Source organism: Cherax quadricarinatus, chromosome 26 (genome assembly GCF_038502225.1).
Source record: "Cherax quadricarinatus isolate ZL_2023a chromosome 26, ASM3850222v1, whole genome shotgun sequence".
Classification (NCBI taxonomy): domain Eukaryota; kingdom Metazoa; phylum Arthropoda; class Malacostraca; order Decapoda; family Parastacidae; genus Cherax; species Cherax quadricarinatus.
In genome coordinates this window covers 36822817-36845283 of record NC_091317.1, presented here as the reverse complement: position 1 = coordinate 36845283, position 22467 = coordinate 36822817, and the positions used below count along the sequence as shown (strand labels likewise).

The 22467-nt window shown below is 40.2% G+C and overlaps 1 protein-coding gene across 1 annotated transcript in view; it reads right to left on the bottom strand.

Moving 5' to 3' along the window:
• Positions 1 to 22467, bottom strand: part of LOC128691593 (uncharacterized) — a 105157-nt gene that overhangs the window by 37234 nt on the left and 45456 nt on the right. Inside the window, exons 10-12 of the mRNA XM_070088962.1 lie at positions 5388 to 5566; positions 1747 to 1863; positions 1310 to 1533 (exon numbers count right to left, since the gene is read on the bottom strand). Coding sequence (XP_069945063.1) covers positions 1310 to 1533; positions 1747 to 1863; positions 5388 to 5566 — 520 coding nt within the window. The remainder of the gene's footprint in view (positions 1 to 1309; positions 1534 to 1746; positions 1864 to 5387; positions 5567 to 22467) is intronic.

Here is a 22467-nt window from a genome sequence, read left to right as displayed (position 1 = left end):
CAAATTTTCACTTGTCCTATATGGCAAGATGAGCGTTGCTATTTAAGCCAAGATCGCAAATTCTGCCTATTCGGCACGACACATATATATATATATATATATATATATATATATATATATATATATATATATATATATATATATATATATATATATATATATATATATATATATATATATATATATATATATATTCTTTCAGCACACGAGCCGTATCCCACCAAGGCAAGGTGGCCCAAAAGATAAAACGAAAGTTTCTTCCCTTTTAGTTATATATACATTTAGCAATATACACAGGAGAAGAGGTTACTATCCCCTTGCTCCCGGCATTTTAGTCGCCTCTTACGATACGCATGGCTTACGGAGGAAGAATTCTTTTCCACTTCCCCATTCTAAACATCAGAATGGCTATGAAATGTGATTTAAATGACTTCGATCATGGAGTGATTGGAATGATTGTTGGTGCCAGACGGGGTGGATTGAATTCCTCAGAAACTGCTGATCTCCTGGGATTTTCAAGCACAACTATCTAGAATTTATAGAATTTACTACCGTTAGTATCCAGTGAGTGGCAGTTCTGTGGGAGAAAACGCTTTGTTAATGAGAGAAGTTAAGGGAGAATATCCAGATTGGTTTAAACTCATAGGAAGGCGACAGTATCTCAAACAACCACGTGCTACAACAGTGGTATGCCTAAGAGCACCTCTGAACGATCTCATCACTTCGATCCTTGAAGTGGATGTTTAAGCAGCGGAAGACCACTCCGAGTTGGACTCCTGTCACGTAAAAAAAAAAAAAGGAAACTGAGGGAATAGTGGGAACCACCTTACTAAAATTGAACTGCTGAAAATTGGGAAGACGTCGCTTGGTCTGACGAATCGTGATTTTTGCTGCGACATTCAGACGGTGTGGTCAAAATTCATTGTAATCCTTTGGGATGGGTTGAAATGGGAGATTCGCAGCATGAATGTGCAGGTACGAAATCTGCCGAAACTGCATGATGCTATCATGTCAATACAGACCTCGAAGAATTCAGGCTGTTCTGAAGGCAATATGGGGTCCTCCCCAGTACAAGAAGTGTGTACCTAATAATGTGGTCGCTGAACTGTATATGTATGTATATTTGTATGTGTGTTTATGTGTGTGTACTCACCTAGTTGAGGTTGTGTGTGTATGTTTGTGCACGTGCGCTTGCAACACTCGTGTAAAGTACCGTTTTGTTTTCATCACTATATTATCACAAAATAGTGTGTGGTATCAGGGATTATTATATCAAATCTTTAAGAATATGTTACAAAACACACATCACCTAATGTTTGTTGTGTCGTTGTTGATAATAACCAACATAGAGTTGAAGTTGGACAAGGTTGTGTGGAGATCCTGCAGCTCCATGAGGCGAGAGTGAGTGAGGATGAGGAGCCTCGTCGACCACACCATGAGGCGCCCCTTGACGGACCACTTGACGAAGGCGGCGAGGAAGGTTGCCTCGTCACTTATCACCACAATTGTTATGTATGATGACAATTTCCGCAGCTGTTTGTGTAGACACTTCGGTCAGTAATTTCTATATTCTGCTAGAGATAGGAAGTTCACCAACCTCAACAGTAATAAAGATAGCTTTCATATTAGTGTGAATGACGAAATTCCCATAACATTGCAATGAGGCATAATAAAAAATTGCCCTATCCAATGCAGCAACGCTGTGAACATAATTTAGTCCCTAGCAAAAGTGGGTATACAGCTTACCAGCTTAACATTATCAATCAGTAGAGAGAAGTGCTTGTCCATTTGGTTGAAATCAGATCCATTAATTACTGCTTCAAAAAATCCAGCTCCTCCTGGAAGCCGTAAATGACTTCTCATCTGAAAAGAAAAAATTGTATTACGTGAATTTAATCTGTAAATCTCGCTTGAGACGTACGTCCTCAAAACAACGTCACCCAAGACAACATTGGCAAATGTTATAAATATGTAATATAAATGATATAAATATGTAATATAAATATGACATGTGCCTCCAAACACAAAGTGAATAAATAGACGTGAAAATAAAATTATTGATTCAGTACCTAAATACATGCCATGAAAATTTGGAACAGAAGAGCATATGGAAAGGAGGAAGCAAGAATGAATTTACTGATGATTTCATTTTTATTTAAATCACTCTGAATGTCATTTTGAAATATAACTCACTGCTTGTGGGAAATGCTACTTTAAGGTTTATTTAAATTATTACTCAATACATCACATGGGTAATTTGTTTTTCTGACACGATCGTTCCCCGAATCTGTGGCATCTTGAGTCTTTAGACAAGGCACTACTTTGATGATCGTGACACTCCCACTAATACGTAGATCTTGATTACCAGGAAAACTCCCCAATACACAGTGCTTTCTAATAAGTTAAATTCACTATCATTAATTAAATGGCTCGACGATTAGGGAGAAAGAGGATGAAAATTACCGTAGGCAAAACGACGTATTCATATGTGGCTATCATACACTATCGGTGAGGCAATGTAGAATATGTGCCATGTGTTGTCTAATCCATCTCTTGCGAGGTTGCTTAGTCCACTTAATGTAGATACCTGAGCGAAATATTGGCCAGTTTTGACCCACTGATTTTGGCTTCTCTCTGGTCAACACATCCTCTCCCCTCCCCATTGCCCGGTCTATGACCTGGCCTCGCGGTGGATCAGGGCCTGCTTTTTCTTGAGCGGTCTCTTACTGCTTTCTCGACTTTTATTACAAAGACTGAAACCATGGTTGTGATTCTTACCACGAGCTTATCTTCACTCCATTTTCCCGACTTAACCCAAACTTTTATTTGCAGTTATCATAGAAATGAAATTCGATTTTCGTATTTACAAGTTTCGGTGGATGAAATGTAGACAGTTTTGTCCTTAGACACGCATGACAACTCTCTTGGTCTCAACCTTATTTGTATATAAGGTGAGTAGTGTTACTGAGTCACAAGGTTTGTATACTAAAGGTAAATTGACCAATTTCACTCCAGTTGAAAAGTGTAAATATTGACATAGTGGTATTAGATGTATAGGGTACATATTCCAAGACCTAATCACACTAGTGGATTTTAAAGTAAATTCAAAGTGAAGCATAACTGCAGCTCCTGGGCCCCATACAGAGACTGATCACTCCGTTGGGAATCTTGACCACTGCCATGGTATTACAAGATATTTTTAAAGGCTGATAATATTCAAACACTGGTATGTTTTTATGATTGTGGTAAACATAACTAAAACATTGCAAGTATAGTTATATTGACATGGTATTTTGTGAAGTAAATATTACCATGAAAATCACTACACATTCATTTCTCTACCCTAAAAAAATCATTAAACATTCGCTTCAATATTCTGAAAAAAACATTACATATTCATTCCCCACCAGAAAATTCATTGCACATTTATTTCTCTACCCTGAAAAAAATCATTACACACTCATTTTCTTTACTATGAAAAATAATTTTCAGTCTCGATAGAAATTATACGTTCATTTCTTTACCATGAAACTATACATAGTGAATCTCGACCACCATAAAAATATACATTTATTTCCGTTTTCTCTCTATTGGCTCACATTTTCACTAAAAAATATTACGCTAACACAAATTACATATTTCAGCCCCCGTTTCTCATAATGACATTTCCCATCAGGTGACATCACAGACAATGATGTCTGTGATTTCACTTCCCTGATAAATCTCTCCAGTGGTGATGTCATCCGCCTGGGATGATTCGTCAATAAACTTCTATAGGTGTTATCATGGACTTACACACAGGTGGGGTAACGAACTTACTCGATTGTGGGTGTATAAGTATCGTAGTGCTGGTGGTGAAAGTGATGGTGTTGATAGTGTTTGTGATGGTGATCATGTTGATGGTTGAGGTGGTGGTGATAGTGTTGTCTTGATAGTGGTAATAGAGGCAGGTGGTGATAGTGGTGGTGTTTGTGAAGGTGTGGTGAACAGTGCTGATGGTGATAGTGATGATGACTGAGATGGTGGGTGTTAGTGATGGTGAAGTCATAGTAAAGAGATGAACCTGTAATGGTTTTCAGGGTACTGAAATGTATGTGTAATGGTTTTGCTCTTCCATAGGACAACTAAGCAATGGCGGGAATGCTCAGGGTGAGTGTTCCCATAGTTCAGAAAAGAGGAGGAGGAATGTTGACCACAATATGGATAATGATCAGCTACAAAGTAGACTAGGCTTTTAGTTATTGATGAGATTTTGGAGCTAATGTCGTTCCTGAATGTGCGGGCGACCTAGCGTAAATTTTTGTTTGACTAGTGTGAGGGGTGAGGACAGTATCACACCTTGAAATGAGAAACTGATGTCTGTGTATTGTTACTGGGGTACTGTCGATAGACCTGAGGAGGGGAAGTATGTCAGCCTGTTCAGCATCCTACACAGCGGCAATACCCATCCTACTCTTCAGGGTCTTCGTGCTTTACTAACACCATGGACAGCAGTGTAATCTCCATGTGTCGTCCGTTAAAGGAAAAAGACTTTCGCCTATGACTGTCTTTGAAATACATAGTGTAAAGGAAGAGGTTTACAGATTGCATGTTTTTTTTAGGAGAGAAATGAGAAATTTCAGTTGTAGTGTTGGGATATTGATAAATTAGACACATGTGCAACTCTTGGGTATCTTTATTGAGGAAACGTTTCGCCACACAGTGGCTTCATCAGTCCATACGTAGGAGAAACTTGAAGAACAGTGTTGGGATAGTCTAGTATGTGCCGAGGTCATTCAGAGAATGGCTTCGAGCTAGTCAGTCTTGGGATGGACGATCTGAAAATCGATGCAGCATAGTGCAAGAAACTGGAAGCATAATCAAAGGTATCGAATGGATAAGAGTGAACACTGGTACCGGGGTAGGGCAACAAAGAGATGCCCCAAAACCAGACCATATGCATGAAGCGTTAATAAACACATCCAACTCTTCATTTCTCCCAGTCACCACTCAGACCAGCATTGGAAGGTTTAACCGACTCCAGAGTTAATAGATAGGCACATGCAAGCACCAATAATGAGTTAAACACAGATAAATATTTTTATATGCTTACCAAAATTCGCTCCTCGTTTTATTAATAACCATTTTTTTTATTCAAGGTATTTTCATACTTCAAATTATTTCTCTTAGTATTATTAGTTTATCAAATAAGTTTATTACATTAGTTTATTACAATTTAGTGAATTCGTTATTATAAATAACCACTAATTATTCTCTTTTTCACCTTACAAATGAGATAATATATTATTTCAACTACTACTGTCGACTAAGTGATTAAATGCATAACTTTAGCTGGCAATATTTTTTTTTTCACTCGTAATGTATAATGAAAAAGCAGCGACACTTGCCATGAAAAAAGTGGAGGGTGAGGTAGTGCCGTCCGTAATGAAAACTACAGAGTAGCTGCCATGTTGTGTTGAGGTCAACACAGCCTCCACCACCTGTGTGACCAGCCAAGCCTCCATCACCTGTGTTGAGAGACCAGTCTGCTGCAGGCGCATCATGGATGATTTGATCTCGTATTCACCTGTTGAGAAAATGAAATTTAAATTCTTTTGTGTACTAAACACACCCAGAACTGAAACTAGTAACAGCTCTTGAATCATTTTACCCTATCAACTGCGTCGCTGAGAACGTTTCGAAGGCCTACTATACTTGTAACTTCAGAGAAACAGCAACCAATACCACCACCATCCAAAATCTAGCCAAGACCTAAACGAGATGTCTTGATAATGGCAGTAGTAGACTTTTATGCAGTATGGCTAGTGACAGAGCGACTAGCTATGGCACACTGCTAATGACAGAGGCTAAGTCAGATTCATCGGATAAAAACTTTATCTTCACTCCATTTCCTCGTATCAAGATTTTCCCCAATACTTCCTCTTTTTCATAAATATAAAATTCGAGTTTTAATTTGTATGTTATGTATGTACTTATGTGGTGCCGAATAGGTAAAACTGGTCAATTAGCAAGAACTCATTTAAAACTAAGTACTTTCTAAAAAAAATTTCTTATACGTTTAGAGATATATATTTTTTTTTCATTTATATTAATGTAAAAATTAATAATTTCGTACCAAAAGAACCTTAGAAAACTTACCTAACGTTACTATAACAAGCGCAATTTAATTTAACCTAATCCAACTAAATATATTTTAGACAAGTTGATAATAATGTAATAATAAACAAACACAATGAAATATATTTTTCTCGTTAAGTTCAGAATAATTTTTGCGAAATTATTGCATACACAAATTTCTAGCTTCTCCTGTGTATGAACTGATGAAGCCACTTTGTGGCGAAACGTTTCCTCAATAAAGATACCCAAGAGTTGCACATGTGTCTAATTTATCAACGTGTCGGTTCTGTGAACCATTCGTGTACAAATACACAAATTTTCGCTTGCCTTATTCGGCAAGGAGAGTTGCTATTTAAGCCAATATCAAAAGTTTACCCATCCAGCACGATATATATGTCGTGCCGAATAGGCAGAACTTGCGATCTTGGCTTAAATAGCAACGCTCATCTTGCCATATAGGACAAGCGAAAATTTGTGTATGCAATAATTTCGCCAAAATCATTCTTAACCTAACGAAAAAAATATATTTCACTGTGTTTATTTAGTATTAAATTATTGAAAACAAATCTAAAATATATTTAGTTGGGTTAGGCTAAAATAAATTACTCTTGTTATAATAAGGTTAGGTAAGTTTTCTAAGATTCTTTTAGTGCAAAATTATAAATTTTTATATTAACGTTATTGAAAAAATATATCTTTAAACGTATAAGAATTTTTTTTAGAAAGGACTTAATTTTAAATGAGTTCTTGCTAATTGACCAGTTTTACATATCCGGCACGACATATACATGTCAAGGAAATGTAGGCAGTTTTATCCTTAGTGTCATACACTCATGGTCTCATTTATACATAAGGAATACTCTTTTTTTTTATCTTATTCCGGTTGGGTATAGGAAATGGTATTCAGTGAATTGTAACTTATTTAAGAGAAGGTAAATATTTTTAGTAATAATTTCTCACTAGTGTATCTCCCATGGTGTAAATTAACACATATTGTACCAAAGGTATATTCAATGAACACAAGTGTAAAATCTTACTTCTTTGTATACATAATCACATAAATGGTGCCATGATAAGTTCCTAAGGTGTATAACATTCACATTACAAGACTTGACTACAGGTGCAGGTGTGGATCATAAGGCGCAGCTGCTGGTTCCATTTTAAAGGGTGAGGTTTGACCATATAAATAATATTTAGATATTCTCATACTGAGGTAAGCAGATTCAATACTGGTAAGCTTTACCGTGGTCAGTAAAATCCATATTTTACAATCTTTTAACGGCAGCTACAAGAAGCAGTGGTATATATTGCAAACTTCCACAAGTGTAGCTCCTGGTTCCAAAATGATAAACAGGGCATAGTAAGGAATTATACATTTGCCACATTCCACATTTACCACACATACTTATGCATATATAACATCCACACTTCTCTCAGAGTAACTGTAACGGATTACCACACTGATTGTCTCTAACAGAGTGAATATTTTAAGCAGTAGTATACTGCTAACTCGTGCACAAGAACCCCTCTCATTTATACACACTTCACCCACAGTTCCTCAGCATAACACCCACAGTACCTCAGAACAACACCCACAGTACCTCAGAATAACACCCACAGTACCTCAGAATAACACCCACAGTACCTCAGAATAACACCGACAGTACCTCAGAACAACACCCACAGTACCTCAGAATAACACCCACAGTACCTCAGAATAACACCCACAGTACCTCAGAATAACACCCACAGTACCTCAGAACAACACCCACAGTACCTCAGAATAACACCCACAGTACCTCAGAATAACACCCACAGTACCTCAGAATAACACCGACAGTACCTCAGAACAACACCCACAGTACCTCAGAATAACACCCACAGTACCTCAGAATAACACCCACAGTACCTCAGAATAACACCGACAGTACCTCAGAACAACACCCACAGTACCTCAGAATAACACCCACATTACCTCAGAATAACACCCACAGTACCTCAGAACAACACCCACAGTACCTCAGAATAACACCCACAGTACCTCAGAATAACACCCACAGTACCTCAGAATAACACCCACAGTACCTCAGAATAACACCCACAGTACCTCAGAATAACACCCACAGTACCTCAGAATAACACCCACAGTACCTCAGAATAACACCCACAGTACCTCAGAATAACACTCACAGTACCTCAGAACAACACCCACAGTACCTCAGAATAACACCCACAGTACCTCAGAATATCACCCACAGTACCTCAGAATAACACCCACAGTACCTCAGAATAACACCCACAGTACCTCAGAATATCACCCACAGTACCTCAGAATAACACCCACAGTACCTCAGAATAACACCCACAGTACCTCAGAATAACACCCGCAGTACCTCAGAATAACACCCACAGTACCTCACAATAACACAGTACCTCACAATAACACAGTACCTCACAATAACACAGTACCTCACAATAACACAGTACCTCAGAATAACAACAGCAATTACATAATTTAACATTATATTAATACTGTATAAGGTGTAAGAATATTTATATGGATAATGCTCATAAAAAAGCTAGGACTGACTGCCTTTGATGATAAATGATATGCTATGAAGCCTATTTTTTTAAATTTACATTGTCTTTGATGCATATGTACCTCGTTTATAAAATACCAGTTTGTATAATGTATCATTGAATGTGTTATTGAAATCTTCTCTGTACAAACATTAGCCAAGGCTTTGTAAACTTATGTATCAAGGGATTAACGGGTCAATGTTTGAGCAACTCTTACATAAACCAAATTCATGATGGGAGAGAGAATATCGGGTATCCAAGTATCATTCTAAACGTTTCTTTACCAAGCGTTCCATCTTGCACTAGTAAAAAAGATGGATCTATAATGAGAGGTGTCATTGTCCGAGTTATCTGACTATGATGTTAGTCTAGGACGACGAGCACCGTAGAGTATTAGCATTGGAGTAAATAACCATAGATGTCATCTGGCACAGCTGCTGTCAGTTGGCACGTGGATAATGTTGACGTAAGGGTTCTCAGTGTGGGAAGTAAAATACACAGATAACCCGCACTTAGGAGAAAGAATCTAATGACGACTACGTATCGGTCCAAGTTATTTATGTATTGTTCTAGTCATGGTACAGTGCCTTTTTAATCTTTGTGAGAAGTAAAATCGAGACGTATCGACTCTTTTCTCTCGGGTATGGAGGAAAGAATTAAGGGTAATTTAGCCCCTGGGATGCACGTAAAAGTGATGCTCCAGCGCTGTGGAAACCTCAGTAGATCTACAATGCTATCGCCAGCAACAGTAAGAACAAGAGCAGGTTCTTGTGAGTCAACTTGCCAACAAGGACGTGTCGCTACGGGAAAGCTCTCTCGCCTGTTTTACAACTAGGAAATAGACAGTAGTTCTGTTATAATGGACAGTCAGGAGACCTGAGGTTTGGGAGATTACAATCGATGGTGCAGCAAGAACAGAAGTTGATGAAGCAAGAGGAACATCAAGAAAACAGGCAGGGCTTGCGTAAAGCACCCAGTCTGCTCACTCAAGCCGCTGAAGAGAGCGACGAGGGGGAAACGGATGTAAGAATGAGAAGTAATGAAGAAGGAAATGATCGGTGTCATGAAGATTAGATGCAACAAACCAGTCGAAGTTCAAGGCTTTAGTGAGATCTATACTGGAAAGGGTGTGAGTGCGAAGATCTACATATGTCGGTTTACCAATGTTTAAATCAAGGAGAGAAGTTAGAAAGCCTTAAACGAGAGTTACCAAAGTACCTGGCGGACGAAAAGTCTCTGCCATAAGGTGATGGTTTCTTTACAACTTACATATACAAGTATTACCAACCAACAGGTGCTGGTATCCACGCAACTTACATGTGCAAGTACACTGTATGACATATCAGCAGGTGCTGGTATCTACGCAACTTACATATACAAGTACATTGTATGACCTGCCAACAAGTGCTGGTACCTACATAACGTACATATACAAGTACATTGTATGACCTACCAACAGGTGCTGGTATCTACACAACTTACATATACAAGTGCATTGTATGACCTACCAACAGGTGCTGGTATTTACACAACTTACATATACAAGTACATTGTATGACCTACCAACAGGTGAAGGTATCTACACAACTTACATATACAAGTACATTGTATGACCTACCAACAGGTGCTGGTATCTACACAACTTACATATACAAGTACATTGTATGACCTACCAACAGGTGCTGGTATCTACACAACTTACATACACAAGTACATTGTATGACCTACCAACAGGTGCTGGTATCTACACAACTTACATATACAAGTACATTGTATGACCTACCAACAGGTGCTGGTATCGGCACGTCTCCCCAACACACAACAGCAGACAATGGAAACACCATCCACCATATACTCTTCATCCTATTTACTGAAATACTGCAAGGGAGAGATAATTAGTGAATATAGATTATTTATGTACAGGAAATCATTATGTATACGTGTGAGTGTGAGTATTTGTGTATATGTATATGTGTGTGAGTGTTTATGTGAGTAAATGTGTGGGTGCTCAACAATGTGTACTTATCTATATGGGGTTGAAAGAGTAGAGTCTTGGCTTCTGGCTCCGCCTTTTAGCTGGACTCTTTTGGGCTAACTCAACTGCTCCACTGTCCATGTCGTTCTTCTTCCTGACCCCTCTTATGGTTGGAGAAATTCTTCCTAAAGTCCCGGTGGCTTTTCTGTTTTTCCTAACTTTCATCTGCGCCTTCGTGTTCTCGACCAATCTGTCCCTGTCCACGTAATCAAATCCTCTCAGTATTTTTGTTATCATATGACTCCTAGTCCGTCTTTCTTTTACTGTCATCATGTTTAGCTCCCTTAATCTCTGCTCATAGCACATGCCCTTTGGCTCCGGGATTGGTCTCGTCGCGAACCTCTACACTTTCTAGATTCTTGACATACTTGATCAGGTGTGGGTTCCATACTCCAATTTGGGCCAGACATATGCCACATATAATGTTGTGAATAATTCCTTTCATGGGTTCCTTAAACCTAATATTAGGTTTGCTAAATGTTAGTTTGCTGTAGAAATATTTCATCCGATTGGCCCCTCAGGCGATATGCTCGGAACAAAGTTCACCCCCAGGTCTTTCTACTAGTGCGAAGTTTGCCGTTTTTGCCCCTCGAGCCTGTACTCCATCTACGGTCTTCTTTGCCCATCCATAAACCTCATAATTTTACATTTACTGACATTAAAGTCTAGTAACCACTTCTCAGGCAAGACTTTCGGTCTGTGTACATCCATTTGTAGCCGTTCTTGGTCCCCACCTGTTCGGATTTTTCTCAACTGATTCGAATTATCGTGAATAGAGTATCTCGGACTATTGTTTAAGAACATAAGAACAGAAGAAAGAAGGAACACTGCAACAGGCCTACTGACCCATTCGAAGCAGGTCCATTCCCCCGGATTAGTAAAATGACCCACCCAGTCTGGTCATCTCCACTCAAGGATGGAGCACGGCACCAGACCCAGCAGCACAAGCTAGTCAGGTCAAACTCACATCCACCCACACCCACTCATGTACATATCTAACCTATTTTTAAAACTACACAACGTTTTAGCCTGAATAACTGTACTCGGGAGTTTGTTCCACTCATCCACAACTCTATTACCAAACCAGTGCTTTCCTATATCCTTCCTGAATCTGAATTTTTCCAACTTGAAACCATTGCTGCGAGTCCTGTCTTGGCTGGAAATTTTCAGCACGCTATTTACATCCCCTTTATTTATTCCTGTTTTCCATTTATACACCTCGATCATATCCCCCCTAATTCTACGCCTTTCCAGAGAGTGCAGATTCAGGGCCTCAGTCTATCCTCATAGGGAAGATTTCTGATACATGGGATCATCTTTGTCATCCTCTTCTGTACGTTTTCCAGAGCATTTATATCCATTCTGTAATACGGTGACCAGAAGTGAGCAGCATAGTCTAAATGAGGCCTAACCAAGGATATATAGAGTTGAAGAACAACCTGAGGACTTCTATTATTTATACTTCTAGATATGAAGCCAAGAATTCTGTCAGCTTTATTGCGAACACTAATGCACTGTTGTCTTGGGTTTAGATTACTGCTAACCAGAACTCCTAAATCCTTTTCGCAATCAGTAGTATTAAGATCTACATTATTTAGTTTATATGTGGCATGGTTATTTTCCTGTCCAACATTTAGAACTTTGTATTTGTCAATATTAAACTGCATCTGCCACTTCTCCGACCATTGCATCAGTCTATTCAAATTATCCTGGAGTGCTCTGTCCTCATTAGAATGAATTGGATGGACTATTTTTGTGTCAACAGCAAATTTTCCTATGTCGCTATTTATTCCCTCTTCCATGTCGTTTATGTAAATTGTGAACAACAACGGGCGGTGAAGTACTGTTGTTACTGTGTCAGGTGAAGTACTGTTGTTACTGTGTGTCAGGTGAAGTACTGTTGTTACTGTGTGTCAGGTGAAGTATTGTTGTTGCTGTGTGTCAGGTGAAGTACTGTTGTTACTGTGTGTCAGGTGAAGTATTGTTGTTGCTGTGTGTCAGGTTAAGTACTGTTGTTGCTGTGTGTCAGGTGAAGTACTGTTGTTACTGTGTGTCAGGTGAAGTACTGTTTTTACTACAAATGGTGTTCCGTGAGGACAAATATTACAATTACTGTGTTAAAAAATCTGAGGTTTGAGAGACCTAGAAGTGATAATGTCAGAAGATCTCACATTTAATGAGCACAGTAATATCATTATCACGATTGCAAGGAAAATGATAGGTTGGATAACTAGGCCTAACACTGACACCTGAGGAACACCGCTTGTGACGTGCCCCCATTCTGATTTCTCCCCATTGATGCAAACTCTCTACTGTGTATTTGTCAGCCATGCCTCTACCCAGGAAAAAAATTCTCCTATTCCGTGTGCCTTAAGTTTCCTCAGTAGCCTCTGATGTGGAACTCTATTATCGAAAGCCTTACTGAAGTCCATATACACAATATCATACTCTTTACCATGATCAACTTCCTCAAACACCTTAGTGAAAAAAGTTAATAAATTCGTAAGACAGGAATGCCCCTTTGTAAAACCGTGTTGAGATTCATTAATCAAACCGTGCCTATCAAGATGGCTACGAATTGCTTCTGCAATTATTGATTCCATAAATTTTCCCACTATGGAGGAAAGGCTTATTGGTCTATAGTTCAAAGCCAAGGACCTGTCACCTGCCTTGAAAATAGGTATTACAGTTGCCATTTTCCACTTATCAGGTATTATGCCAGTTTGTAGTGATATGTTAAAAAGATTAGCCAAAGGTATGCTAAGTTCCTCTTTACATTCCTTTAACACCCTTGCAAACAGTTCACCAGGGCCTGGGGATTTGTTAGGTTTTAGTTTCTCTATTTGTCTGAGGACCATATCACTAGTTACCGCAATCGTACATAGTTTATTATCCTGTTTTACATAATCTATTATTTCAGGAATTTCGCTAGTATTTTCTTGGGTGAAAACTGAGAGGAAGTAGGTATTGAGAATTTCACACATATCCTTATCACTGTCAGTGATCCGACCAGAGTTACTCTTAAGTGGGCCAATCTTGTCCCTAATCTTACTTCTGTATACCTGAAAGAACCCTTTGGATTAGTCTTTGAATCCCTTGCGACCTTAGCCTCATAATCCCTTTTTGCCTTTCTTATTCCTTTCTTTATTTCTCTCTTTAACTGAATGTGTTGATTCCTTAACTGCCCATCCCCTCTTTTGATACGCCTATATATGCCTCTCTTTTGACCAATGAGATGTTTTAATCCATTGTTCATCCATTTGGGATAATTTTTGTTAGATCTTATTTCCCTACTCGGAACAAAAGTTGTCTGGGCAGCTGGAACTATGCTCTGAAAAACGTCATATTGGCAACCAAGATCACCTACCTGACCCATAGTCAGGACATCCCAATTTAACCCACCCAGGTAATTTTTCAGTCCCATGAATTCGGCCAAGCGAAAATCTGGGACAGAGATTTGATTGCAGTTATCTGGGTAATTCCATGATATATTGAAACTAAGTGATTTGTGATCACTTTCCCCAAGCTCATCATTAACCTCAAGATTATTAATTAGCGAATCTTTGTTGGCAAGAACCAAGTCAAGCAGATTGTTTCCTCTAGTTGGTTCTCTCACAAACTGTTCTAAAAAGCAATCCTGAACCGTATCAAGAAAGTCATTAGACTCAAGATTTCCTGTCATATTGTTCCAGTCAATTTGTCTAAAGTTAAAATTTCCTATTATTACAACATTTTCATATCAAGATGACTTATGAATTTCGTCCCATAACAGCTTACTGCACTCTCTATCAAGGTTTTGGACCCTATAAATCACACCCAAAATTAATTTGTCGCGTCCCTCGAAAACTGTAGCCAAACAGATTCTGTGTTCGATGTTTCTAATCTTATATCACGTCTAAGACAGCAATTTAAATTTTCTCTGACATACATCGCCACACCACCACCCTTCCTGTTGACCCTATCAGTGTGGAATAGTTTATAACCCTGTATGTTGCATTCAGAAGGCATTTCTCTATCTTTCAGGTTGTACCAGGTCTCTGTTATACCTATAATATCTATATTACCTGCACTTGCAAGTAATCTTAGCTCATCTATCTTATTTCTTAGACTCCTACTATTTGTATAGTAAGCCTAAAGGGAGCTAGTCACTCGTTGCCCTCTACCATCTTTCTTTGTTTGCTGATCAATTAATTTGAAATTATTAGCAACTTTATTTTGAACATTGTCTTTTAAACATAACCCTGAGGTATCCCGGTAATAACTGCTGTTCTTAACCCTAATGCTGCAGCCTGATTGTTTCCCACAAACACCCATACCTCTATAATCTATCAGTTTAAATTCCTAGACAAGTCATCAGTTACCCTCTCAATTGAATTGGCTAATGCAACCACTCCATCCCCAGAGAGATGAACCCCATCCCTTGCATACATATCACGTTTGCCAAAGAATAGGTCCCAGTTATCAATGAATGGGATTGCAAGTTCCTTGCAGTACCTGTCTAGCCAGCAGTTTATACCGATTGCCCTAGACATCCATTCATTGCCCACTCCCTTTCTAGGCAAGATGCTACATATGACTGGGATCCCTCCCTTAGACCTAACTACTTCTATAGGTAACCTGTGCTTATCCAGCAGCTTCTCTCTCCTGCCCTTCCCAATGTCATTACCCCCAGCACTAAGACAGATAATGGGCTTGTTCCCATTACCTGCCATAATATTATCCAACCTGCTGAGTATGTCACCAACACCAGCTCCAGGAAGGCACACTCTCTGTCTGACCTTTCTGTCTCTGTTACAAAATGCACGGTCCATATATCTTACCTGAGAATCGCCTATTAAAATATTCTTACCTTGATTAGCAGGGGAATCAGTGGTACCTTCAACGTCACTAACCACTGAAGTACACTCGTCTTGGAGAACAGAGAATCGATTTCCTACCTTCACATCTTGTCTATTAACTCTCCTCATCTTCCTTCTTCCTGAACTGTGAACCACTTGCCACTTAAAGCGGGTGCCACTATCACTGCTGGTGACCATTTCCTTCTTACCAGCTAAATCCTTCTCACACTCGCTCCCAAACTCATCTATGTGAAGGTTCCGCCTTCTATTTTCCTCCTTCATGTCGGTCACGTATACAAGGAATAATGTAGTACCTGTCTAATACCGGTCCTAATAACGGTCCTAATACTGATCCCTTTCTAACTCCCTTCGTCATTAACCCCCATCCCAATACCTCTTGTGTGTGTTTATTTCTGATACATGTGTTAGTTTTATTGTCTGTTACACCTGATTGTAAGTCAGCAAACTCACAATTCAAAGCAAAGGACAAAGCAAGCAAACAGAAATAATGTCTCTTGACTCACGGTCTGAAGTTTTGAGACTCTCTGACCGCGGGTTCAAATCCCACCCATGGTATTTTCTTTTTCTTTTTTAGAAATTGATATTTATACCAGAGTATTCCTTCACCACAATATGTATAAATATGTGCACTAAGTAAAGAGAGTATGACACAAGTAAGATCCAGTGTAAGCACAGCGCTCACTACCACCTAAGATAAGATAGGAGAGTATAGGTAAGACCCTTGTGGGGCGAGCGGGGAAGAGGGGGATAGTGGAAGAGCAGGTTGGTGAGAGGAAGGTTATGAGTAGAAATGACAGTACCAGGGCTTAACCAAGTAGCTAAGGCCATCGTGGGTGGGAGACTGGTGTGGCGAGGATTGGTAAGGCACATGGGTTGGGTGGACGCCACCACTACCAGAAATGGTGGAAGTCTACTAATTCTGCTTAAGATAAGGTGTGATAAAGTCTTTTCAGATTTTTAACCTGGGGGAGGGTTATCCTTCCAGGGTAACCTAAGAAAGTCATTGCATTATCGAGGACTGTCATATTTCAATTGGGTCCTTCAGCCTTGTTCCCCAGAATGCGACCCACACTAGTCGACTAACACCCAGGTACCTGTGTGATGAATGGTTTGAAAAACCGACAAGTTGAAGATTGAGACACTTATGCAGCATATGGGAATCTTTATTCAGGAAACGTTTCGCCACACAGTGGCTTCATCAGTCCAATACAAAGAGGAAGGCGTAAGGAGAGGAGGAGTATGAGGTAATCAGTCCCTCAGCCTGGAGTCGATGTGTTCAGTCCATCAATCTTGTAGAATGTACAGCATAGGGCCGTAGACGTGGCTTATATACTGTAGTGAGGTGACTTGAAGCAGACGGAGGCGGGATCATAGTGGTACCATCCACTAGTCGAAGTAGGTCTTTGTCCAAAGGTTGAACAAGCGTTGAAGAATTCTTTGTAAGAAGATCCCATGATGCTGCAGTGTCTGACAGTTGTGATGAATGGTTTGAAAAACCGACAAGTTGAAGATTGAGACACTTATGCAGCATATGGGAATCTTTACGCCTTCCTCTTTGTATTGGACTGATGAAGCCACTGTGTGGCGAAACGTTTCCTGAATAAAGATTCCCATATGCTGCATAAGTGTCTCAATCTTCAACTTGTCGGTTTTTCAAACCATTCATCACAACTGTCAGACACTGAAGCATCATGGGATCTTCACAAAGAATTCTTCAACGCTTGTTCAACCTTTGGACAAAGACCTACTTCGACTAGTGGATGGTACCACTATGATCCCGCCTCCGTCTGCTTCAAGTCACCTCACTACAGTATATAAGCCACGTCTACGGCCCTATGCTGTACATTCTACAAGATTGATGGACTGAACACATCGACTCCAGGCTGAGGGACTGATTACCTCATACTCCTCCTCTCCTTACGCCTTCCTCTTTGTATTGGACTGATGAAGCCACTGTGTGGCGAAACGTTTCCTGAATAAAGATTCCCATATGCTGCATAAGTGTCTCAATCTTCAACCCAGGTACCTACTTACTGCTAGGTGAAAAGCGACGGCAGATGAGGGGAAACATTCCCAACGTTACTACCTAAACCGGGGACTGAACCACGGACACTTAGTGTGTAAGGCGAGAGCATTGCCTACTGAGCTACGGGACGTTGAAAACGTTACTTTGCAGAATTTGTGGGTTTTCACGCGAACCAGTAATACGTATAGCAAGGGTACCTCTGGAACTGCTAGTTCACTGGTCTAGAGTACGTGCTGCAATGGTATTTGACACGTCGAATAACTCTGAAATATTTGACGCATGAAACTGAGTGTATGTGTTCATACTTACCTATTTATACTAACCTATTTGTGATTACAGGGGTTGAGTCACAGGTCCTGGTCCGGCCTATTCGCTGGTCACTACTAGGTCCACATTCCTTGCTCCTCGAGCTTTATCCTATCTTTTCTTAAAGCTATGCATGAATCCTGCCTCCACTACTTCACTCTCCAGATTGTTCCACTTCCTGACAAATCTATGACTGAAAAATATTTCTTAACATCCCTCTGACTCCTCTGAGTTTTCAGCTTCCTGTTGTGACCCCTTGTTGCTGTGTCCCATCTCTGAAACATTCTGTCCCTATCCATCTTGTCAAGTCCTCTCAGTATTTTATGTCATCATGTCCCTCTTATCTCTCCTGTCCTCCAGTATCGTCAAGACGATTTCACTTAACCTCTCCTTGTAGGACATGCACCATAGCTCCGGAACCAGTCGTGCTGCAAACGTTTACCCTTTCTCTAATTTCATGACGTTTTTAGCCAGGTATGGGTTTCATACTGTTGCTGCATACTTCAAAATAGGAATGACGTACATGGTATACAGAGTCTTTAATGATTAACAAAAAAGGCACAATACCGTGACTGGAACGATACACAAGTAATCCGCACATAAAAGAGAGAAGCTTACGACGACGTTTCGGTCCGACTTGGACCATTGACAAAGTCACTTTGTCAATGGTCCAAGTCGGACCGAAACGTCGTCGTAAGCTTCTCTCTTTTATGTGCGGGTTATTTGTGTATCTTTAATGATTCCTTGCTAAGGTGTCGAAACACTATTTTCAGGTTTGCCAGGCGCCCATATGCTACAGCAGTTATTTGGCTGATATGCGCCCAAAGAGATGTGCTCGTTATTACACTCACTGCAAGATCCATTTCCTTGAGTGAGGTTTGTAGCCGAAGCTGCAAACCTTACTCTGTATGCAGTCTTCTTTGACCTTCCCCAAGCTTCATGACTTTGTACTTGGTGGGGTTATACTCTATAGGTCTATAGGTCAGTGCTGCCTACCTGTCTCATTTCTTTAAGACTGGGACTTCATTTGCTTTATGCCACACAATGCAGTTGCCCTTTTTCGATAGACGTATTAAAGAGAGCTGTTAATGGCACACACAGCACCTCTGCTCCTTCTCTCAGGACCCACGAATAGATGTCCGGTCCCACCACCTTTGAGATATCTAGCTCACTTACCAGTCTCTTCACCTCCTTTCGGTTATGTGTCTGTCCAGCACTTGTTTGGGTACCCTACCATTCCGATCTATTGCGGTCCAATCTGTCTCCACTAAAAGTACTTCCTTAAATCTAATGTACAGCTCTTTATAAAGTTCCTGGTCGTTTCTTGTGATCTCCCCTCCTTCCTTCTTCAGCCTGATTACCTGCTCCTTGACTGTTGTTTGCCTCCTGATGTGGCTGTACAACAGCTTCGGGTCAGATATGGCTCTCGATGCTATGTCATTCTTGTATTGCCGCTGGGCCTCCCTCCTAATCTGTGCATATTCATTTCTGGCTATGCGGCTAATTACCTTGTTTTCCTCCGCTCTTTGTCTTCTATAATTTTTCCATTCTCTAGCATAATTAATTTTGATCTCTCTACACTTTTAGGTGAACCAAGGGCTCGTTCTAGTTTTCCCATTGAGTATGTTGCCCTTAGGCATGAACATCTCCATCTCTTTGCATTTTGTGGTCACGTATTCCATCATTTCATTCAGTGTTTTTCTTTCCAGTTCTGATTCCCACTGTACTTCATGAAGGAAATTCATCATACCTGTGTAGTCCCCTTTTTGATACTTTGGCTTCTCCCATCCTACTTGTGCTGCTTCCCTCTCTACTTTAACTCTCCAGTGTATTCGAAGCTCAGAACAACGTGATACTAGCTTAGAGGGGCCTTTCGTATATAATGTTCACAATGTCTGAATTACTCAAGGTGAATATGATGTACATTCATGCTGGTTCATCCTCTCTACTCTCTGGTGGTGTCCTTAACATGTTTTCCAATATCACTTCCATCATTATGGCCCTCCACGTTTCTGGTCCCCCATGAGGCTCCAGGTTTTCCCAGTCAATCTCCTTGTGTTTTCCCAGTGTTTGTGCATGTGAGAGTGAGAGAGCGTGTGTGCGTGTGTACTCGCCTAGTTGTACTCACCCAGTTGTGTTGCAGGGATCAAGTCACAGCTCCTGGCCCCGCCTCTTCACTGGCCGCTACTAGGTCACTCTTCCTGCTCCATGAGCTTTATTATACCTCTTCTTAAAGCTATGCATGGAACCTGCCTCCACTACATCACTTCCCAGACTATTCCACTTTCTAACAACCTTGTGACTGAAGAAATACTTCCTGACATCCCTGTGATTCATCTGAGTCTTCAACTTCCAACTGTGACCCCTTGTTGCTGTGTCTCATCTCTGGAACATCCTGCCTCTGTCCACCCTGTCGATTCCTCTAAGTATTTTATATATTGTTATCATATCCCCCCCTATCTCTCCTGTCTTCCAGTGTCGTCAGGTCGATTTCCTTTAACCTCTCCTCGTAGGACATACCCCTTAGCTCCGGGACAAGTCTTGTTGCAAACCTTTGCACTTTCTCTAGTTTCCTTACGTACTTGGCTAGGTGTGGGTTTCAAACTGGTGCTGCATACTCCAATATGGGCCTAACGTACACAGTGTACAGGGTTCTGAACGATTCCTTATTAAGATGTCGGAATTCTGTTCTTAGGTTTGCTAGGCGCCCACTATATGACTGAAGAAATACTTCCTAACATACATGTGACTCATTTGATTCTTACACTTCCATGGGTGACCCCTCGTATCTGTGTCCCCTCTCTGGAACATCTTGTTTCTGTCCACCTTGTCTATTCCGTGCAGTATTTTGTATGTCGTTATCATGTCTCCCCTAACCCTACTGTCCTCCAGTGTCGTCAGGCCGATTTCCCTCAACCTTTATTCGTAGAACATTCCCCTTAGCTCTGGAGCTAACCTTGTCGCAAACATTTGCTCTTTCTCTTATTTCTTAACGTGCTTAACCCGGTCCGGGTTCCAAACTGGTGCTGCATACTCCAGCATGGGCCTGACGTACCCGCTCTACAGTGTATTGAAAGATTCCTTACTTAAGTATCGGAACGCTAATCTCAGGTTTGCCAGGCGCCCATATGCTGCAGCAGTTATCTGGCTGATGTGTGCTTCCGGAAACGTGCTCGGTGTTATACTCACACCAAGATCTTTCTCCTTGAGCGAGGTTTATAGTCTTTGGCCACCCAGCTTATACTTTGGCTGTGGTCTTCTTTGCGCTTCTCCGATCTTCATGACTTTGCATTTGGCAGGGTTGGATTCAAGAAGCCGTCCAGGTCTTTTTGAAGTCCTGCCTGCTCCTCATCTGATTTAATTCTCTTCATTAACTTCAAATCATCTGCGAACAGGGACACCTCTGAGTCTCCCTTTCACAATGTCATTCACAAAATACCAAAAATAGCACTGGTCCTAGGACTGACCCCTGTGGGACCCCGCTCGTCACAGGTGCCCACTGCGATACCTCATCACTTACCATGGCTTGTTGTTGCTTCCCTGTCAGGTATTCTCTGATTCATTGCAGTGCTCTTCCCGTTATACGCGCCTGATCCTCTAGTTTCTGCTCTAGTCTCTTGTGAGGAACTGTGTCGAAGGCCTTCTTGCAGTCTAAGAATGTGCAATCGACGCACCCCTCTCTCTCGTGTCTTACTTCTGTAACTTTGTCATAAAACTCCAGAATGTTTGTGGCACAGGATTTGCCTTCCATGAATCCGTGCTGGTTGTCGTTTATAATCTTGCTACGTTCCAGATGCTCCACCACTCTCCTCCTGATAATCTCCATGGCTTTGCATATTATACACGTCATTGACACTGGTCTGTAGTTTAGTGTGTGTGTGTGTGTGTGTGTGTGTGTGTGTGTGTGTGTGTGTGTGTGTGTGTGTGTGTGTGTGTGTGTGTGTGTGTGTGTGTGTGTGTGTGTGTGTGTGTACTTACGTAATTGTGGTTGCAGGGGTCGAATCATAGCTCCTGGCCCGCCTCTTCACTGGTCGCTACACTGTGCGTGTGTTTGCGTGTGTCTGTTTTCGTGTTTTTATATTCATCGTAATTCTATATAAAATCATAATTAACGGGTCGAGGAAGAAATCTGGGTAAGAATATCGCTCAAATAATTTTCTTGAATTTATTTAACAGAATATTTAAAGAACATTTTATTTAAGGAAATTACCGCAGCAAGGATATATATATATATATATATATATATATATATATATATATATATATATATATATATATATATATATATATATATATATATATATATATATATATATATATATATATATATATCGTGCCGAATATGTAAAACTGGTCAATTAGCAAGAACTCATTTAAAATTAAGTCCTTTCTAAAAATTTCTCTTATACGTTTAAAGATATATTTTTTTCATTAATGTTGATGTAAAAATTTATAATTTTGCATCAAAAGGAACTTAGAAAACTTACCTAACCTTATTATAACAAGCGCAATTTATTTTAGCCTAACCCAACTTAATATATTTT